The sequence below is a fragment of the Impatiens glandulifera genome, chromosome 4 (genome assembly GCF_907164915.1).
Source record: "Impatiens glandulifera chromosome 4, dImpGla2.1, whole genome shotgun sequence".
Lineage (NCBI taxonomy): Eukaryota > Viridiplantae > Streptophyta > Magnoliopsida > Ericales > Balsaminaceae > Impatiens > Impatiens glandulifera.
In genome coordinates, this window is record NC_061865.1 from 30,286,014 (window position 1) to 30,304,943 (window position 18,930).

Below are 18,930 nucleotides of genomic sequence, written 5' to 3' on the forward strand. Positions count from 1 at the left end.
TCAAAGTTTTAAATTTATAGTGAAATGTAAATGGACTACGTAGATTCATCATATCCGAATCACTATGGACAACACGTGAATAGCGTGATGGCCACCTCCAAACAATTATATTTTATTTAAGTGAACTGGGAATAATTTGAATTCAACAATAAATTAACAAAACTACTTTATAAATAAACTGAAGAGTAAGACCAAATAAACATAATTTGATCAAAATTCTTTTTTGTTTAATGATTTTTCTAAGAAACAACACATTTTATCAAATTCTCATATACAACCAGTATTATCATTTTAGTTTTATAACACCATATCTCCTCTTTTTAATTTTTTTATTCCCATATATATACCACCACCAATGACCATTATCATTTTGTCTTATACAAACATATCTTAAATCTCATACATACCACTGCCATTGTCTCATACATACCACCATCATTGTCATACTCATATTAGTCTTATATCACCATATAGTGAAATGTAAATGGACTACGTAGATCCATCCTACCCGGATCACTATGGACAATGCATGAATGGTGTTATGGCCACATCCAAATAGTTAAATTTTATTTAAGTGAACCTGGAATAATTTGAATTCAATAACAAATTAAACAAAAACTACTTTATAAACAGACTGAAGAGGAAGACCAAAAAAAACAATTTGATCAAAATTCTTTTTTGTTTAATGCTTTTTCTAAGCAACCACTTTATCAAATTCACATATACAATCACTATTATCATTTTAGTCTTATATCACCATATCTCTTCCTTTCATTTCTTCATCCCATATATTTACTACCACCAATGACCATTATCATCTTAGTCTTATACCAACATATCTTTAATCTTATAATACCACCACTATTGTCATACTCATTTAGTCTTATATCATCATATCTTTTCCTTCAATTTCTGCATCCCCATATATATACTACCATAATGACCATTATCATTTTAGTCTTATACCAACATATTTTAATCTCATATATACCACTACAATTGTGGTATCTATTTTCAAATTCACATTAGGAGAGATATGAATCCATGGTCTCATATACGAAGTGTGAACACTTTGATATATATATATTAGGTAAGTAATTTTTGACCATTTATTTTAAATAGGTAGTTATATATATAATTATTTATTGATATATTATTATATAGATTATAAAAAAATTAATATAAATATAATCAGTATGTATATATTTAATTATTTGTTAATATATAATTATATAGATTATAAAATAATTAATAAAAATATAAAATTAAATAATATTAATAATAATAAACAATATGAAAATAATTTAAAAAAATATATTAATAAAAATAAAAATATAAGAATTAATATACAAAGTGAAAAAAAATATTAATCTATATAATCACGGGACAATATCAAATAAATATATATTTATATAAAATTAATTAATAAAATGTATTATATATATATATATATATATATGATAAGAGATAAAATACACAAATTAATTATAAGAGATAAAAATATATATAATATATAACCACGGATTTCTATAAAAATAATTAATATAAATAGAATTATTAATATATAAATATTTATTAAAAAATTCTATAGAAGAACCCTTATTATGTTAATATATATATATATATATATATATATATATATATATATATATATATATATATATATATATATATAAATTCTATTAATGAACACTTACCATTCTAATATAATTAAATTAACTTTTTATTATTAAAATTTATTAAATTGTTTATATCAATTATACATTTTAATTATTAATTAGAGAGAAATAAAAAAATATAAAAGTCTTATAAGTTTTTTTTTATTCAAACGGTCGGTTTGACCTATACGAGCCGTACTTATTTATTCTCACTCTAATTTCTAAATTATAAATATATTATTTTAACCATAATATAGGAGCCGTACCTATTTATTCTCACGCTAATTTCTAAATTATAAAGATGATTATTTTAACCATGAGAGTGTTTATGATTGATGTATTTTATTTATAATTTTGTTGTATATATTTTATAACTAATAAAATTTTGAAATTTTGATTTTTTAAAAACATTCATAAATAATATTAGACTATTTTTATTAATAAGCTAAAACTACATAGTATTTATTATTCGGAGTTAAATATAAAATGTAAATAAATAATCAAAAAAGAATAATTTATTTTTAAATATTTTTTCATTGTGAAAAATATTAGTTACCCATCAAATATAAATTTCAAATAAATAATCAAAAAGTATAATTTTTTATTTAAATATATTATAAATTAAGTTTTAAATAGATGGTTATATATATATATATATATATATATATATATATATATATATATATATATATATATATATATATATATATATATATATATATATATATATATATATATATATATATATATATATATATATATATATATATATAATATAATTTAAAAAATGGTCCATATATATAATATAATGATATAAAAATAATTAATACAAATTAAATAATTAATATATATATAAATATTTATTAAAATAATTCTATTAAAAACACTTATTATATTATTATAATTAAATTAAATTTATTTATTTTCTTAAATTATTAATTCTTGAAGGTTAATGTTTCCTTTATTATTTAAAGATCGAAATGAAAAAGGAATATTTTTGATATAGTTTTAAAAAATGGTGTAGAATTTTATATATATATATATATATATATATATATATATATAAATTTGAACACTTATTATTTTAATATAATTAAATTAAATTTTTATTTTTAAAATTTATTAAATTGTTAATATTGATTATACATCTCATTTATTAATTAGAGAGAGACATGAATGACAAATATAAAAATTCTTATCCGTTTTCTTATTCAAACTGAACCCACGATTTGACCCATACGTGCCCCGTACCCATTTACCCTCACGCTAAAATCCAAATTAAAGATGATCACTTTAACCATCAGACCACTTATGATTATGATTGATGTGTTTTATTCTTAGTTTCAAAATACGAGGTCCGACAAGCGGTTTAACTGGTCTGACCGCAAAACTGTAGAATAGGCGGTTTGACTTTTGACATATATACGGAAATTAGAGCCAGAAATTTCCTGTTAGAAAGGTTACCCATTATTCTAATGGATCTGAGATGAGACTTCAGGTCCGATCTCAACTCTCTGATCGTTTTTGCGCTAAGAAGATTAAATGTTTTCACTCTGTCTAATCAGATCAGTTTAAGGTTAGTCGATCCTCTATCTTCCTCCGTGCCCTCCTTCATCTGATCAGATCTGTTAAAACGTTAGTCAATCCTATGTCTTCCTCCGTGTCTTTTTTCGTCTGATCAGATCTGTTCAAGTTTAGTCGATCCTCTGTCTTCTCCGTGTCTTCATTCGTCTAATCTGATCCTTCGTCTTATTAGATGTCTTATGAGATCTGTTTAGCTAAGATGAGAAGTCAAATAAAAGACATGGAGATTAAGTCTTCTTCTTACCTTCGCTGGAAGATGTTCGCTGGAAGATGAGATAGTATGAAACGGGGAATATCCATGCAGAAGATGATGTTTGGAGAAGATGATGTTTGGAGAAGATGATACTTGGAGAAGATGATACTTGGAGAGAGAGACAATAGATTAAAGATTAAAAAATAATTATGGTTAAATTAAGAAAGTAAAGGTTTAATATTTTACAATTTTTATTTATTACTTTTAAATAATCTTATTTATTTATTTATTTATTTATTGGTTTTACATAGGCCTATAAGTGGTTCGGTCGGTTTATAGACCAAAATGTAAAACCAAATCGTTGGTGTCGATTTGCCTAAATTACAAACCGTTAATTTCGGTATAATAGTCGGTTTAGTTTGATCGGTTTGACCGTCGGTTTAATCGGTTTGGTCAATTTAAAAATTTGTTAAAAAATAGCTAAATTTAATTTTATTAATCTAATTTAAATTCATAAAACATAAACATAATTAATTATACTTAAAAAACTAAAAAATCTGCTACAAATAACAATAAACATTTTCATAAAATAAATTCTTAAAACGGGTCATACTAATATATATAATAATGTTATAACAGAAGTATCTGTTCTCTCTCACTTCAGAAGTGAAGAACTTCATCTTTGAGCCTTAAAATTTAATTTCTTCTTCAAATTCTAAATCTTTATCCCTAAAGTACATTAAAATTCAGTCTCTCATAGTAGATTTGGAGATTTTTTTTCATTCATAGAGTCTAAAAAAAGTATTAAAATGAAGCAACAACTAATGATGGCATTATAGATGAAGGAAGCTGAAGACGAAGAGGCATCTTCATTCCCAAGGCTCTATTTAGGCTTAAATACAACTGATCGGTTTGGTCGGTCAGTGGAACGGTTCTGTAACCAAAGAATCGATGCACCGAACCGGATGGGTTCAGTTCACGCTATTTCAGATTATCGGTTTCTCGGTTTGATCGGTTCGGTTTGGATGCAGTTCGGTTAGCTCTAATTTGGTCGGTGGTACCCAGCAGTTCGGTCCGTTTACTTACAGGCCTTTCACACGTACAAAAATTAAAATTCGGTCCAAGTCGGACAAAAGTTCACCCAAAAAACCAGGTTAATGATCGAAATAGTTATCAAAACAATGGTTTTATTTATAATATTCTAGTATATATTTTATAACTAATAAAATTTCAAAATTTTGAATTTTTGATATATTTTTTTTTATAAAATTCATAAATAAATTAAACTTTAAAAATATATTTTCAATATAATACATATTATTTATCATGTTGTGTTAAATATAAAATGTAGATAAATAATTAAAAAGAATAATTTATTTTTAACTATTTTTTTAATATGAAAAATACTAATTACCTGTGAATTATAAATTATATATAAATAATGAAAATTATAATTTATTTTTATTTAAATATATCGCAAATTAAGTTTTAAATAGATTGTTATATATATATATATATATATATATATATTTAAATAATAGTCTATATATATAATATAATATAATAATATAAAATTAATTATTACAAATAAAAGGATTGATATATAATTATATATATATAAATATTTATTAAAAAAAATTCTATATTAGTACACTTATTATGTTAATATAATTAAATTAATTTTTTATTCTAAAAATTAATTAAATCATGAATTGTTAATGTTTTATTTATTAGTTAAGATTGAAATGAAAAAGAATAATTTATTTTATATAAATTTAAAATACGGTATAGAATTATTGATATATAATTAATTAATTTATTTATTAATGAACACATATTATTTTAATATAATTAAATTATTTTTTTATTCTTCAAATTTATTAAATTGTTATTATTGATTATACAGGTTGGGATCGGTGTCGACTATAGAGACCGGGGTCTAACTATAGTTAACAACTTTCAACTTTCGATTCGATGTTAATCCTGTGAGGGATTAAGATCTGTTTCTATTTTTTTTTTTAAGTTTTCGTAAGCTCTTGAATGGATTCAAATGCGGAACTGCTGGCTAGATTTGAAGCGTTAGGAAAATGAATGCAATGAGCGGAAAAGAAAGAACACACGGAATTTTTATGGATGTTCGGAGATAAAAACTCCTACGTCACCCATTCTTCTGTTTCCAGAAGGATATTCACTAAAGGACTTTTTTTATACAATAACTACACAAACCTAGTCAGAAAACACAAGACTTAACAACCGTCTGTTTCTGAACTTGTAACTAACTCTCTATTGAACAGAACAACCTTTATTCAACATACAACACTAAAATTTCACACAGAAAAAACAATATATGAATTAAAAAATAGTCACATAGTGAGAAGTTTGCATTTGAGCTTTAGAGTTAGAGAGTGTGATTGAGCAAGAGCGAGTGTAGCCGGGGAGATTTGTCGTTGTCCTTGGATAGCTATTTATACTTCAAAATTCACCAACGGTCGAATATTCCTTTTGGACACGTGTCAACTATCGGTTGGTGGGATGCTAATAGTACGAGATCATATAGTAGATTATGTTCTCAGAGATTGTGGGCGTACTAGATTGATAGCGCACGAAATATTCTTAGAGATCGTGTTGTACTAGAAAGGTACATCGCAGACAATTTGAATAGAGGCGTACGTGACAGTTGTTCATTTTATGTATGAGCTGACTTGTCAGACTGTTGAATAACTAACACTGCTGATGAGCTGAATAGATAGTCTAATGCTTCTTCAGACGACTACTGAAGCAAAGCATCTGAATGCGCACTTCTTCAGACTACAAGTCTGATGAAGTCAGACGACGTCTACTCGCACATTACTTCAGACCACGTCTGATGTAATTAGACGACGTTTGATCATGTATTACTTCAGACCACGTATGATGTAATTTATAAATATTATTTTGGTATATATTGATATACCGGAATTTTGAAATTTTCATACATTTACCATACCAATAGTTTTGGTATCGGTACCATACCTTACATTTTTTCAGTATACAAAAAATTGATATTTTTGATATATCAATAGCATCGATAATTTTCCTACTCCTAAGGGTGGGTCAGTGATATACCTGATTTTTTTAATCCATAGCTTATACCTTACTGAAAGTTTTGGTATAGGAAATTCACACATTTAATGTATTTTGATTTCGGTATACCTTAATTTTAGTATAATATTGATATTATACATTTGATACCTAAAACAACATATTTACTTAAACAAAAAATTATGTTTAATATTTTGTTTTGTTTTGTATTTGAGATGAACTTGACATCATATTAGAGTTCGTTGTGTCTATTCTAAACAAAACTACTTTATAGTGAAATAAAATAGAATGTCTAAAGATTACCTATATGAAATAATATTATAATATAATTATTGTAAGCATTAAAATTTTACCTACCCAATTTATTAATTTTAAAATAATTATTTTAAATAAATAAATTCAAGATAATTAAAATTAAGGCCAAAGCATGAATGAATAATTAATTGGAATAATTATTAAAATCTTAATTAATTAAAATAAAATCTAAGAAAAATAAATAAAATAATTAGAGATAAATGTTGTATTCGTTTTATCTTAAATTAATTTTAAAGGGTTAAAAGAAATTAAAATAACTAATTTAGGATAAATAATGTATCCATTTTATCCCAAATTAATTATTTATAAAGCTCTAAAAATATATAAAAAATAAAATAAATAGGCAAAATAAATATTATGTTTATTTAAAATATTTTGTAAGTTAAAAATAAGGCCAAATGGACGAAAGAAAAATCAATATCAAACAATCCCTAAGGCTGAAAAAGGATCGTGATCTACTACCGCCGAAATTGGGAGAATTCAACAAACATTCACCTCGAAGACCGCAAATAGTCAAAAAGCACACTCTGCCCAATGACCTTGGAAACATAAAGATTCCTTTGCTTAATAAAACAAAACTAACAATCAAAGCTTATGTTTTCCCTCCAAAACCGATCCTATATAAGGAGCCATCCTCTAATCCATCTACCTCACACGAAAGCATAAGAGCACTTCTAAAATACTTTGAATTCCATCACTCTCAATATCATAATCATGCCGAGCCGAACATTGGGAAACTTCTTAAGCGTTGACTTCAACTCTTGCATGGGAGAGAGGGATGAAAATCCTGACCAGAAGCTCATATTTCACTCTCTCACTGAAACCGGTCTTTAACCTTTTCTTGAAGAGACCGGTCCAATTCTCCTAGAAGATGTCAAGGCCTTCTTTCGAAGCGCCTGCATCAGGGAAAGTATATCGTCTCTACCGTCAGAGACCACACATTCTGGATCGATGAAGCTGAATTTGCTTCACTATTCGACCTACCCACTAAAGGATTCTCTGACTTTTCAATCATAGGGGACCTAGCGGGATTTGAACTCGCCCAATATCTTTCGGCCACCCCTTCTCCGGTGGAACACTATGGGCCAAAAACCCAGCTTGCTAGTCACAGTCAACTACTTCTCGAAATCGTGACCCGTTCGATCCTGTGTCAATCGCCGAATCAACGGTATTCTAGAAATACCTACAACATTATGACCCACATCCTTTGCGAATCGGCCATCAACTGGTCAACGGTCATATTCGAAAACCTCAAGAATATGGTGCTAACCAAAAGAGGTCTCGGTTATGCACCGCATATCAGTAAGCTGATTCTTGGGTACCGGCCAGAGTTCGGACCGGGCACACCGGCCGCTCCCTCTAACATTCTTGACAAAGATTCGGTGGAGGAAAGAATTTCCAGAATGTTTCTTCCATAGACTGCATTTTTCCATTATATGCCTATTCCAATACCGATCCTTCTGTCGGTTTTCTTTCTGCAATATGTCTTGAATTCAATCTCATTTCAGTTTAAATGACCGGGTCTTCTTAATACTTTGAACATTTATCTAAGTAACCGGTTAACATCTTCTAATTGTAACCGAGTCCTTCTCCTGTCAAATAAATTACTTAAACTGAAATAACCGATTAACTATAGAAAACCGGCATTTCAATCGGTCTCGAAGAAGAGTATGTCATCAATGGCGTAAGCAAAAGTTTTGGAGGGAAGTTTCCCGCCCAAAACTCCAGCCCACCCGACTTACCGTCCATAGTTTGGCGCCCAATCCGTTCCCGCCAATGGTTTGCCGCTCACTTGCTTTGGAGGGAACTTTCCCGCCCAATGTTGATGGGACGGTTATGTTTCCAGACCGCACCTATAAAGGAAGCCCTCGGTCACTTTACCTCATTCTCACGCGAATTCGCTTTCTTTCTCTAAAACGCTTTCAAACTCTCTCAAGCGGTTTTCTGCACTCACTCTCCTCAAACTCTCTTACCTCTCTAAGATGGGGCGCGATTCGACTCTGTTCAGACTCCTATCTCAGGTGGATTTCGAGGAAATCCGACTGAAAGGTACGCCCGAGGCAAAGGAGGTTACTGACCGGGTAGTCCAAACCGGTCTGGAATATTTCCTTGGCGGTCCTCATGTTATATACAAAGATGCGGTCGAAGAATTCTTCAAAACCGCAACCATCTCCAACGACAAAATCACCGCGACTGTATGCGGTTCTGAAATAGAGCTCACCGAGGCATTGGTGGCAGAGAGCCTGCGTCTTCCAACAACCGGCCAGGATGCAACGGCAAACATAGAGCCGGAAACCTTTGAGGCGGCTTGCCAGATTCTATCGGCAACTAAAGAGCCGGTCAAAGCATCCGGCAGCAAACAAATGTTGAAGCCGGAGTATATCCCAATATGTGACATCTTCGCAAGAGCGATTCTGGCGAGGGGAGGAAACTTCAGCAACCTCACAAAAGACAAAATCAAGATGCTGATCAGTCTGATGGAGGGTAGAAAGGTCAACTGGGCAAAAGCGGTGTTCAGCAACCTAATGGATATGGTGAAACCGGATTCAAACCGGTCGTGGGGATACGCCGTTCCCCTCGGTAAGATCTTCCTTCACCTCAATCTCGACATCGGTCCCGGCGTCGTTGTCGCAGATAGATGCCTCATCAGATCGAAACAATTTTTAGAAAGAAAGCAGCCGGCCCCTGGCTCCACAGGTGGCCGAAAGAAGAAAGCCGCTAAGAAAGCGGCCCCGGCCAAAACAAAGGAAGAAAGCAAAGGAAAGGAGAAAATAACTTTCTCGGAACCGCCACAGCAAACCGAGGATGAGGAGTCGGCCTCCCTCTTTGAGAGGACCGACACGGAGAAGACCGAGGATGATAGATCGGTCAATGAAGACGACAATTCGGCCCAGAGCCCCAATGGAGCTGGACCTCACACCAACCCTGAGACAACCGAAGGTGGTGAAGAGGATGATGAGGAGGAAGGTGATAAAGAAGCCGGTAATGAGGGTGGCGATAAAGAAAAGGAGGAGGCCGAAGAAGCAGAGGCCGATAGGATATCTCGGAAACTCCTTCAGGGCGTCAAAAAGCGAGCCGAGTCAATTGAAGAACTGTACTTGGAATGGCACGATCACCGGTACGGCACACCATATAGAGAAATCCTACCGGGCCACACAGACGTGGAGTGCATCCAAAGATTGGAGGAGGTGGAAGACTTGATCATGAACCTTACAAACTCCAACACACTTCAAGAGGTACAACACCGAACCTGCCTCTTAAAACCGAAGGTCCAACTACGGAAGCTAACAACACGTATCCGGAAAATTACGGAGGAGCTCGAAAAGTTGGGACCGGAAGACACCGTAGCGCCGCGGGTGTTAGCAAGGCTTGAAAAAGCCAAAGGGGAACTTGCTCAAGAAATCGAACGGCTAGAGGCCATATGCAGCCGAATGAATATACCGGTCTATACTCCTCCCCAGATCGATACGTTTCCGGAACACTGCCCAACACCTCCACAGGAGAATGCGGCATCCAAAGATTCCGATGAAAGAGCCGACCCCAACCTCACCGGGCAATCCCCTCCTCCACAACCGGAAGTCCCCGCTTCAGACTTCACGAAAGAATGGGTTGAGGACCGTCTTCAAAAGCTTGAAGCCTCCACATCAGAACTGATTGATAACCGCATTCAAGAGTTTGAAGACTCCGCGGTTCAGCCGTTCAAGGATAGATCCATCAGAATATTTGATTCGGCCCTCAAGTTCACCGACGCCACAAGGTGTCTTCTGGAAAGAAATCAGGAACGATTCTCAAAAATCGGCGAAGATCTGCGGGAAGAGGCGGTTCAGCGCAGTAAATGTGTTCAGCGAACTGCAATTCTGGAGGACTTGACCTCCGAGTTAAAGGGAGACTTCGACCGGTTTGAGAGAGAACCCGATCAACGGTTGACATCGATGAGTGATGACCTAGTGGGTACAACACTCGAACGGGTCTCCGAACTCGAGAAGAAAAATGTGGATCTCGTGGCCGAACTGAAGGCGCTTTCCGAACAGGTTGCCGAATTGCTAAGGGTGAAGGTGAACGCGGACGCCGCGGCTGTAGAGGCGGATGCTCAAGTGGCTAAGAGGGTCCAGGATGCGCTGGATGCCGAAGCAGGCAAAGAGAAAGAGGCACCGCGTTCAACTCACCTTACCGAAGAGGAAGAGGAAGCCGCGCGGATGAAAAGGGGAGAGGCCTTGTTCCCAGGATTTGCTAAGAGAGCAGCCGCTCTAGCTGCGGAGGATGCAGAGCGGTTGGAAAGGGAAGCACGAAGGCTAGAAGGATACGTAGCCGAAAACAAGAAGAAAAAGGCGGCCACCTCCACTTCAGCGCCGAAAAAGCGAAAGAGGGAAGCCCCTAAGAAAGCTCAAATAGCCGACCTGCTCGATGAGGTCACTGAAACGGTCATCACGAGTACATCGCAGCAGGCCGATCAAGTCGAAGAAGAAGTTGAAGAACAACTGCAGTCCCGGTCTACAAGACGAAGACCTTCCGAACCGACCAGTCGACAACAACCGAAGAAAAAGAAAAGCATATATGACTTCTCGGACTCGGAATAGGGACTCTCCTTCCTTTACTTGTCTTAGTGCTTTTACATATTATGCTATTTTCGGTTATCTACACTATATATAAAGCTATTTTTGGAAACCGGCCATCTTTTGCATCTCTACTTAGTTTTGATAATTTTAAATAAAATAATCAAAAAGGGAGAAATTGATTAGATAAAAGATAAAGACTCTTCCAAATTTTTTCTCAAATTTTTTTTTTTTTTCGAAAAATTCTCCTAAACCATTTTCAAAAATCCGGTCAAACAAAACAACCGGCCTACGGTTGCAAACTTACATGATTTTGATAATTTTAAATAAAATAATCAAAAAGGGAGAAATTGTTAGATAAAATCAGACCGGTTCAAATAAACCTAACTTAAATAAACTTTCCATGCAGGAACAAGGAACCGGACCGGATAAACCAAAAGAACCGGCTAAGAAAACCAGCCGGTCAAGCTAGTAAACCGACCAAGAATATCTGAAACCTGACCGCACAGAGAAAGGATTGGCCAAAGCTCAAAACCGGAAACATCAAACAGCCGATCAGCCACAAAGCAGAGGAATAACCGGAAGAAGTCCGGTTACATCACTCGTACCGGAAGCCATCCGGTTAGGTCGAATGACCGACCTGCACAAGAAGACAATTTGGGTATCTGTTGAGAATGATACCAAAGGAACAGACTGAACATTTCCATATCCATACAAGTCTGAGGAAAGCCTGCAGGCTGCAGAAGACAGTACTACCGGATCCTTCCACTTCGGGATAAGCCAGAAAGGAAATCTTCCAAGTACAGACAACTGTCCAACAGACAGTGTCTACATTGAGTAAAAGACAAACCCAGCAGGTTTTTCTTACAAACCGGAAGAACAGACCGCCAGGTCTGAGACATAATGCCAGGTCTGAGCTTGACCATCAGGTCTGAGGAAACGACCGAAGGTCTGAATCTCTGAAACACTTAATCACTGCACCTCTGTTCAGCCAATCAGATTCAAGGCAGTGAAATATGACCGTTGGCATATTTCACCTATAAAAGGGGCAGTGGAAGAAGAGTAAATGCGGGACACATAGCTACACAGTGGGATAAGTAAGATACAGTGAAGCAAGTGATAAATTCTAAGAGCATTTACTCCAAGTGATAAGACTGTGATATTCTAGAAAGCCTAAGGGCAAAAGTAAAAGTGTGTGTTCTACAATTTCGGTGTAAATTGTAAGAGTATTATCGAGCAGGAAATAAGTCTCGATCGGATTGTAATTGTATTCCTTAGTGAATATCCTTCTCGCGGTTTCGAGAGGAAGGGGTGACGTAGGAGTTTTATCTCCGAACATCCATAAAATCTGTCTTGTTATTTACTGTCTGCCGGTTTCTTTATCTAACCGATTCATACCGATATAACCGACTTAACACTATCCAAGCCGAATTTCCAGAATACCGAAACCGACCCACCATTTTCAGACCTCCATCATCCGAAACCGATTCTGCCTATCATACAAGTGTGCCGCTTCAACCTGAAAGAAAATCTCTTCCGCGCTTGAACCTAGTTCAAGGATTTGTGACAGGTTGTGTAGTATTGAAACCCCGGTGTTAATCTCTAACCGGATTAACCACCACCTTACGAGTAAGAACCGCTAACCGGTCCAACCCCCGGTCCTCCAGCGGCTACCTAGATCCTAACAGTTGTCTTCTTTCTCGCGACGAACAACAATGATAATTGACCAAAATTTTTGATTTTTCAAAAGTAGAACTTGGCCAATACTCAATCAAATCGACTGATTCAAAGACTAAAATGATCATTTCACCTATGTTTAAAGGAAAAATCTTTCCCTATAATGATCAAGTTGAATGAAGAATATAAAAAAGTCATTAATAGCTTTTGTCTGAAATTTGATCCACTTGATCGATCAACCGATATTGGGAAGCTATAAATAATTCCCTTTAAGAAAACTGAAGGAAATGATTAAAACCCTAAGCCCTCAATCCATCTCATACGAAATCCACCATTAAAAATTTCAATATTTTTTCTTGAAAATTTTGAAATTTTGTATAAAGCCCTAAAGCTCGGTTCTAGGTAATAAGAAATCTTTTAAAGAGTTTAAGAGTATTCTCCAACTCACTTAAAGCTTCCATTCATGTTGTAATTCAATTTATTAATTCAAATATAAAAAAATTACATTTCAGTTTTTCCATTTTACATACTGCATGATTGTTCAGTTTCTTAATTAGAAAACGAGCATGAGATCATTTACATGGTTTCTGTCAAAACTAATTTGAATCAATCTATCTAAATCAAAACTAAACAAATTTGATTTTGAATATTTTCAAAATCGAGTTTCTGTTCAATCAAGACAATGACTAAATTACCTTCATAACACGTTTTTAAGGGTTTTAGGAGTCTTCCAAGCAATCACAATAATGTTTGATCAAAAACCTTTTTTTACAAAAATAAAATTTTAGTTATTGAATTAATTAAAACGAACAACTAGTGTGTTAGATAAATTAGATAGTTAATTAAAAAGTAATTAACTATCTACAGAACTTAATTAAATTCAACTTTATGTGCAGGTACAAGGAGCGGTCACATTTTTGGCCGGTCAAACCTATATTTCTGAAACATATTAAACCGAAATCAACATAATTGAATTATCTTATCAGAAGACAGGTCCATCTTAAACTTCAGAATCGGTGAACATGTTATCGGAAATCGGTTTTCCTTCTCTAAGAGGTAGAACAAATCAATCGATTCTCTAGCAACAAACCGATATGTGTCCGGTTCCAGACTTAAATCAAATTTAAATCAAAGATATGGAAATGGTGGAAATTGACAGTTCAATGCGAACATATATTCTTTGGGAATATGTAGAGGAAGATCTTCAAAGATCAGAATGTGTCATTTCCCTTCTGATATAAGTCTACTGTTAAGTCTGCAAGCAGTAGGTAATTGTCAGATGTACAGTTACCTGAGTTGGAATAAAGATGAGAAGTATTTTTCAAGGAGAAGGTAACCGTCAAGAGTACAATCGTTAGAGTACAATTGTCAAGAGAATATTTACCTAATTTGAGCCGGCGCTACTTTATGCCTTGGGAAGATTCAACCGCATTAAATGCTATGCGACTCCTTTTGACCAACTAAACCAACCGCATTAAATGCAAGTCAGAAGAGAAATATGACCGTTGTCATATTTCCAATATAAAAGGAGGAAGATGAAGAGATGAAGCATCAGATCAATCTTTGAACAACTGTTCTCAAGAACTTTGATCATAGACAACTTTGAATATCCTTCTGCTTAGATACTATTCTTTGAACAATCTTGAGATCTTTATATGTAAAAAGAACAACAAGCATTAAGTTGTATTTGTGTATCAAGTGTATTACAATTCTGTGTGAGAGTTGTAAAGTGAATATCGAGTAGTAAATAAGACTCGATCGTGTATTGTATTGTGTATGAATATTCCTAGTGAATATCCTTCTCGTTGTTTGAGAAGAAGGGGTGACGTAGGAGTTTTATCTCCGAACATCCATAAAATCTTTGTCTTGTGTTCTTTCTTATTTCCAGTCATTTTTCTATCCTAACTGACTTTTCATTATTCCAACCGATCTTTTTTCATTCTTACTTCTATCCGATCTGTGTGTGTTGCTTTAAACTGAAAAAAACGTTTCCGCCCTTGAACCCGGTTCAAGAGTTTGTGAAAGTCTGTGTGGTATTTAGACCGATGTTAATTCTTAACCGGATTAACGCCAACCGTTTTATGTGTATAAGCGTTCTCCTTTAGCCGGACCCTGGTCCACTATCGGCGATCCCGATCCAATAGAGTTTTAAAAGAAAATCATCCTCTAAGGCTAAAGGATTAGTGACTAGAAGGAAGACGTCTGCTAAGTCTAAATCATACGCATTAATTACAACACAAAATGGGAAATCCATAAAGATAACTCAAATATGGATATGATTGATCGAGGACCCAAGTGAATGTGGGTACCAAAATTATAAATATTTCTTTATGTAGGTGATACAGGAAAGCTGTAGAAAGGAAGCTTGGAGCATACTCTTCTGAGGACATGCTCTAAAAGATACACAGTGGCACACACCACTCCTAAGGACTAAGTGTTTTTCTACCTTAAAAATATTTTTGGTCTTGAGGACCTTCAAACATTTCTTCATTATTTTTGTACATGCATAAATTAAGAGGAAAGTTATTGTATAAATAAAGATGCACACAGACGAAAACTTTAATCGGTCTATTAGACGAGGACATCTAAAAGGAAGAGCAAGTACTTAGATGTATTCTTACTCACACATTCTATGTATCTAAGTTAAATCGTCTTGGTTGAAAACCTGCACAGTTAGATGTTGAAGTCTAATAGATGTTTATAAGACAAGAGCAATTTAGCGCTCACTTCTAACCAAACACACGTCTAATACATGTTGTTCATGCGTAATTAGACGTCGACGTCTAATAGACGTTTAGACATCTATAAGACATGTGATTAGACGTCTGCGTCTAATAGACTCATGCATCTAATAGACGCTTAGATCATATGGATTATAGAAGTAAGAGAAATATTTAACTACATGTGCTATTAGACACTTCATCTTCAAAACTGATTAAGGACAGTTGTCCTCTATGCGGTGTCATCTAACTCTCCCGCTCAAACATTAAAACAGTCAATTTCAAATAACATGAAGACACGTGTCTTTCAAGATAAAAGAAAAAGACTGATATTAATGATGACTATCTTTGGTAAAAGACGTCTAACATTAATTAGTGGGTCCTACTTTTATGAAAAGTTACGGTTAAGCCATGCGACCTTTCGAAGTCTATTTAAGGACATATTGCATTCGATTGACAGTTTTATGCTCACAAAATCTCTTAAGAACCCTAGCTTTCTCTAACCTCTCTCTTAATAATCTTGTTCATCTTCTCCATTCTTTCTCTAATGGCTAAAAAAAAGATTACCCTTGGTCACAACACTCTACAAGTAGATTTCGCCTCGGTGTATTCTTTCGATCAACAGGAAGTGGTTGATATGTTCCGATTCCTTGGAGTATTCTGGCCTCAAAAAATATCTCAGCGGTCATTTTATTTTCCATGAAAAGGAAGTTCGAGAGTTATTCAAGTCGGCGACCATGGTTGGTGATTCCATTTTAAAGACTGTGAATGAGACGATTATTTCTTTTGATGAGGCGGCTTATGCGGAGTTCTTTGAACTTCCATCGGAGGGCCACACTTTTAATCTTCATCTTCCAGCGGAAACTATCAAGAAGATGAAGACTGTTTTCTCAACCGACAGTTCATAAATCAGGCTGAATGGGAGTAAGAATGTTCTCAAGCCGCATTATATTTTGTTGAACGACATTGTCGCGAAAGCTCTTCATGGAAAAGCAGGTTCTTTTCATCTATATATTTAGGATTGCTTCGACTACATGACAACTATTTGAAAGGGTATTCAAGTCAACTGGGCTTCTACGCTCTTTTCTAATCTTTGTGGGTCGATTGAGTCTAAGAACAAAGAAAATGTGGGATTCACTGCCTAACTCAGCCGGTTTCTGAAACATGTGGGGGTTCCTATGGGAGAGGATGAGGCTATTAATACTAGTCGTGTTTTCACCTTTTCCACGGTTTCTAACACTCTCACAAGGATGAAGAACTCAAAGGAGTCTTTTTCTAGCTCGTCTAGCCAACAGACGGGTGGCAAATCTATCACTCGATCCAAGCAACCAGCAACTTCTATTCTCTCTATGGGGGCTAAAAGAGCCATAACTATTAATGAATCGGAGGCTAGTTCTAATAACCAAAAGAGCTATTCAAAGAAATATTCTGGAGTGGTTGACTCCAGAGCAAAGCAAAAACCTCCTTCCTTTGTAGCCATCCCTATGTCTTCACTTTCTCCATCTGCTAGCCAGTTGAAGAAGCCAACAAGGTCTTCTGTTTCAAAAGGTGATAAGTTAAAGACGCCTAGGGCATCAAAATCATCCAAAGCATCCTCGAAGGTAACTCCTCCTCCTTCTCTGGCGGAAGTGCGTACTTTTAGTGTTCCTATGTTGGAACAACTAATATATGTTTTTGTTCCTGTGTTGGAACAAGCTGCTGGGCCAATTATTGATCCAGTTGGTCCAAATTTTGAAAGTATTGACAAGATTCAATCTCCTTTCTGCCCAAAAGAACCTGTAGTTGTTGATGCTATCGTTAGTACCGAAATAGAGTAGGGTACTGTTCCAACCCCTGTTGCTATAGTATTGTCTGAACAGGCTCCCATTCTACCAAATGTCAAGCCACCTATATCTAAGATTGTTCAAGAAAAGTCCGATGTCACAGGGAAAGGGGTTCTGTCTAAGATCTCACAAGGGCATTTTTCTAAGCCCTTAACACGTCATGAAATTATGAGAGCCACTAGGAGAGCTGCTGACATATCTATCGGTGAACCAATTCCAATTCCTAAACTAGTTGAGGTTATTGGAAAGGGCAAGGCTATTGCAACCAATTCCAACGAGGAAGTTTCAGAAGCCAGTTGCATTGTGAATATAATGTTGGATCAAGCTAATGCAAAAGCAACTGCGAATATTTATATCTTCGACACTTGGGTGATGAACATAGTGGCCAATAAGTATGATCAATTTATTAAAGGAAAATGTGTCAGAGAAAAATGGATGAAGCCGGTTAATGTGGAGAAACGAGTTCTAAAGTGGTCTAAAACCTCTAAGGTCTATGAAGCTCTCAAAAGGAAAGATCCGGTGAAAGTGAACATCAGAGGTCATGCTCTCTTTCCTCTGCTTGAAGAAAGAAAAGAAAATTTCAATCCGATGGAAAAAAATGCTGATGTAGAAGAAAAAGCCTTAAAGAGACTTGACGAAATCATGAACGATTATAGCTCAATTGTTCTCAAATTTGTTCATTATGCCGGGTCTTCAAGGTTAAATCCGTTCTATAATCCATCGAGTGATGACGAGCCAATGTAATTCTATGACGATGATAACGTGATATCATAGGAAGAAGATCAAGCTTATGCTCATCTAATTGAATTGGGAAATTTGTTTGTTGAAGAGAAACGCCTGTTGGCCCAGCCTATTATCAATTAGACTCAGGATCCCATTCAACCTGATCCAATCATGGAAGAAGAGGAGAACATTGATGAAATTATTCAATCGCCTGTTCGCCATCAGGAATCAGATGTGCTGGAAACGCTTGTTCTAGAAACAGAGCAATCCTTAATGAAAGAGACGGAGGCTGATCATCCTATTGAAGCACAATCTAAGGGGGAACCCTCGAAAGAAGATAAATCTGATAAGAGTCCTTCAGCTGAGGAGGAACAAGATGAAAACGAAAATTCATCAGAAGGATTACCGTTAGAAGAATGCTTCATTCCCTACTCACCATCACTCGATCCTCTTCTAACATAACAACTGCGAACATTTTTGAAAGAGTTACTGATTTACCCCTTCATCCCGGAGAAACTTCAAAACAGATTCTTAAGGTTTGTGAAGACATTCTCAGAGATCAAGAGAAGTCTAGAGATGCATCTAAGGAAGAAGAACCGGAGT

At 34.8% G+C, this 18,930-nt stretch overlaps 1 protein-coding gene across 1 annotated transcript; it reads left to right on the forward strand.

Annotated features, from left to right (window-relative positions):
• The first annotated feature begins 8,813 nt into the window (after positions 1 to 8,813).
• Positions 8,814 to 16,689, forward strand: LOC124935041 (titin-like). Its single transcript, XM_047475508.1, has 4 exons — positions 8,814 to 8,880; positions 9,499 to 10,067; positions 10,293 to 11,320; positions 16,407 to 16,689. Exons 1-4 carry the CDS (start codon positions 8,814 to 8,816, stop codon positions 16,687 to 16,689), a joined length of 1,947 nt encoding a protein of 648 aa, XP_047331464.1.
• The last annotated feature ends 2,241 nt before the right edge of the window (positions 16,690 to 18,930 follow it).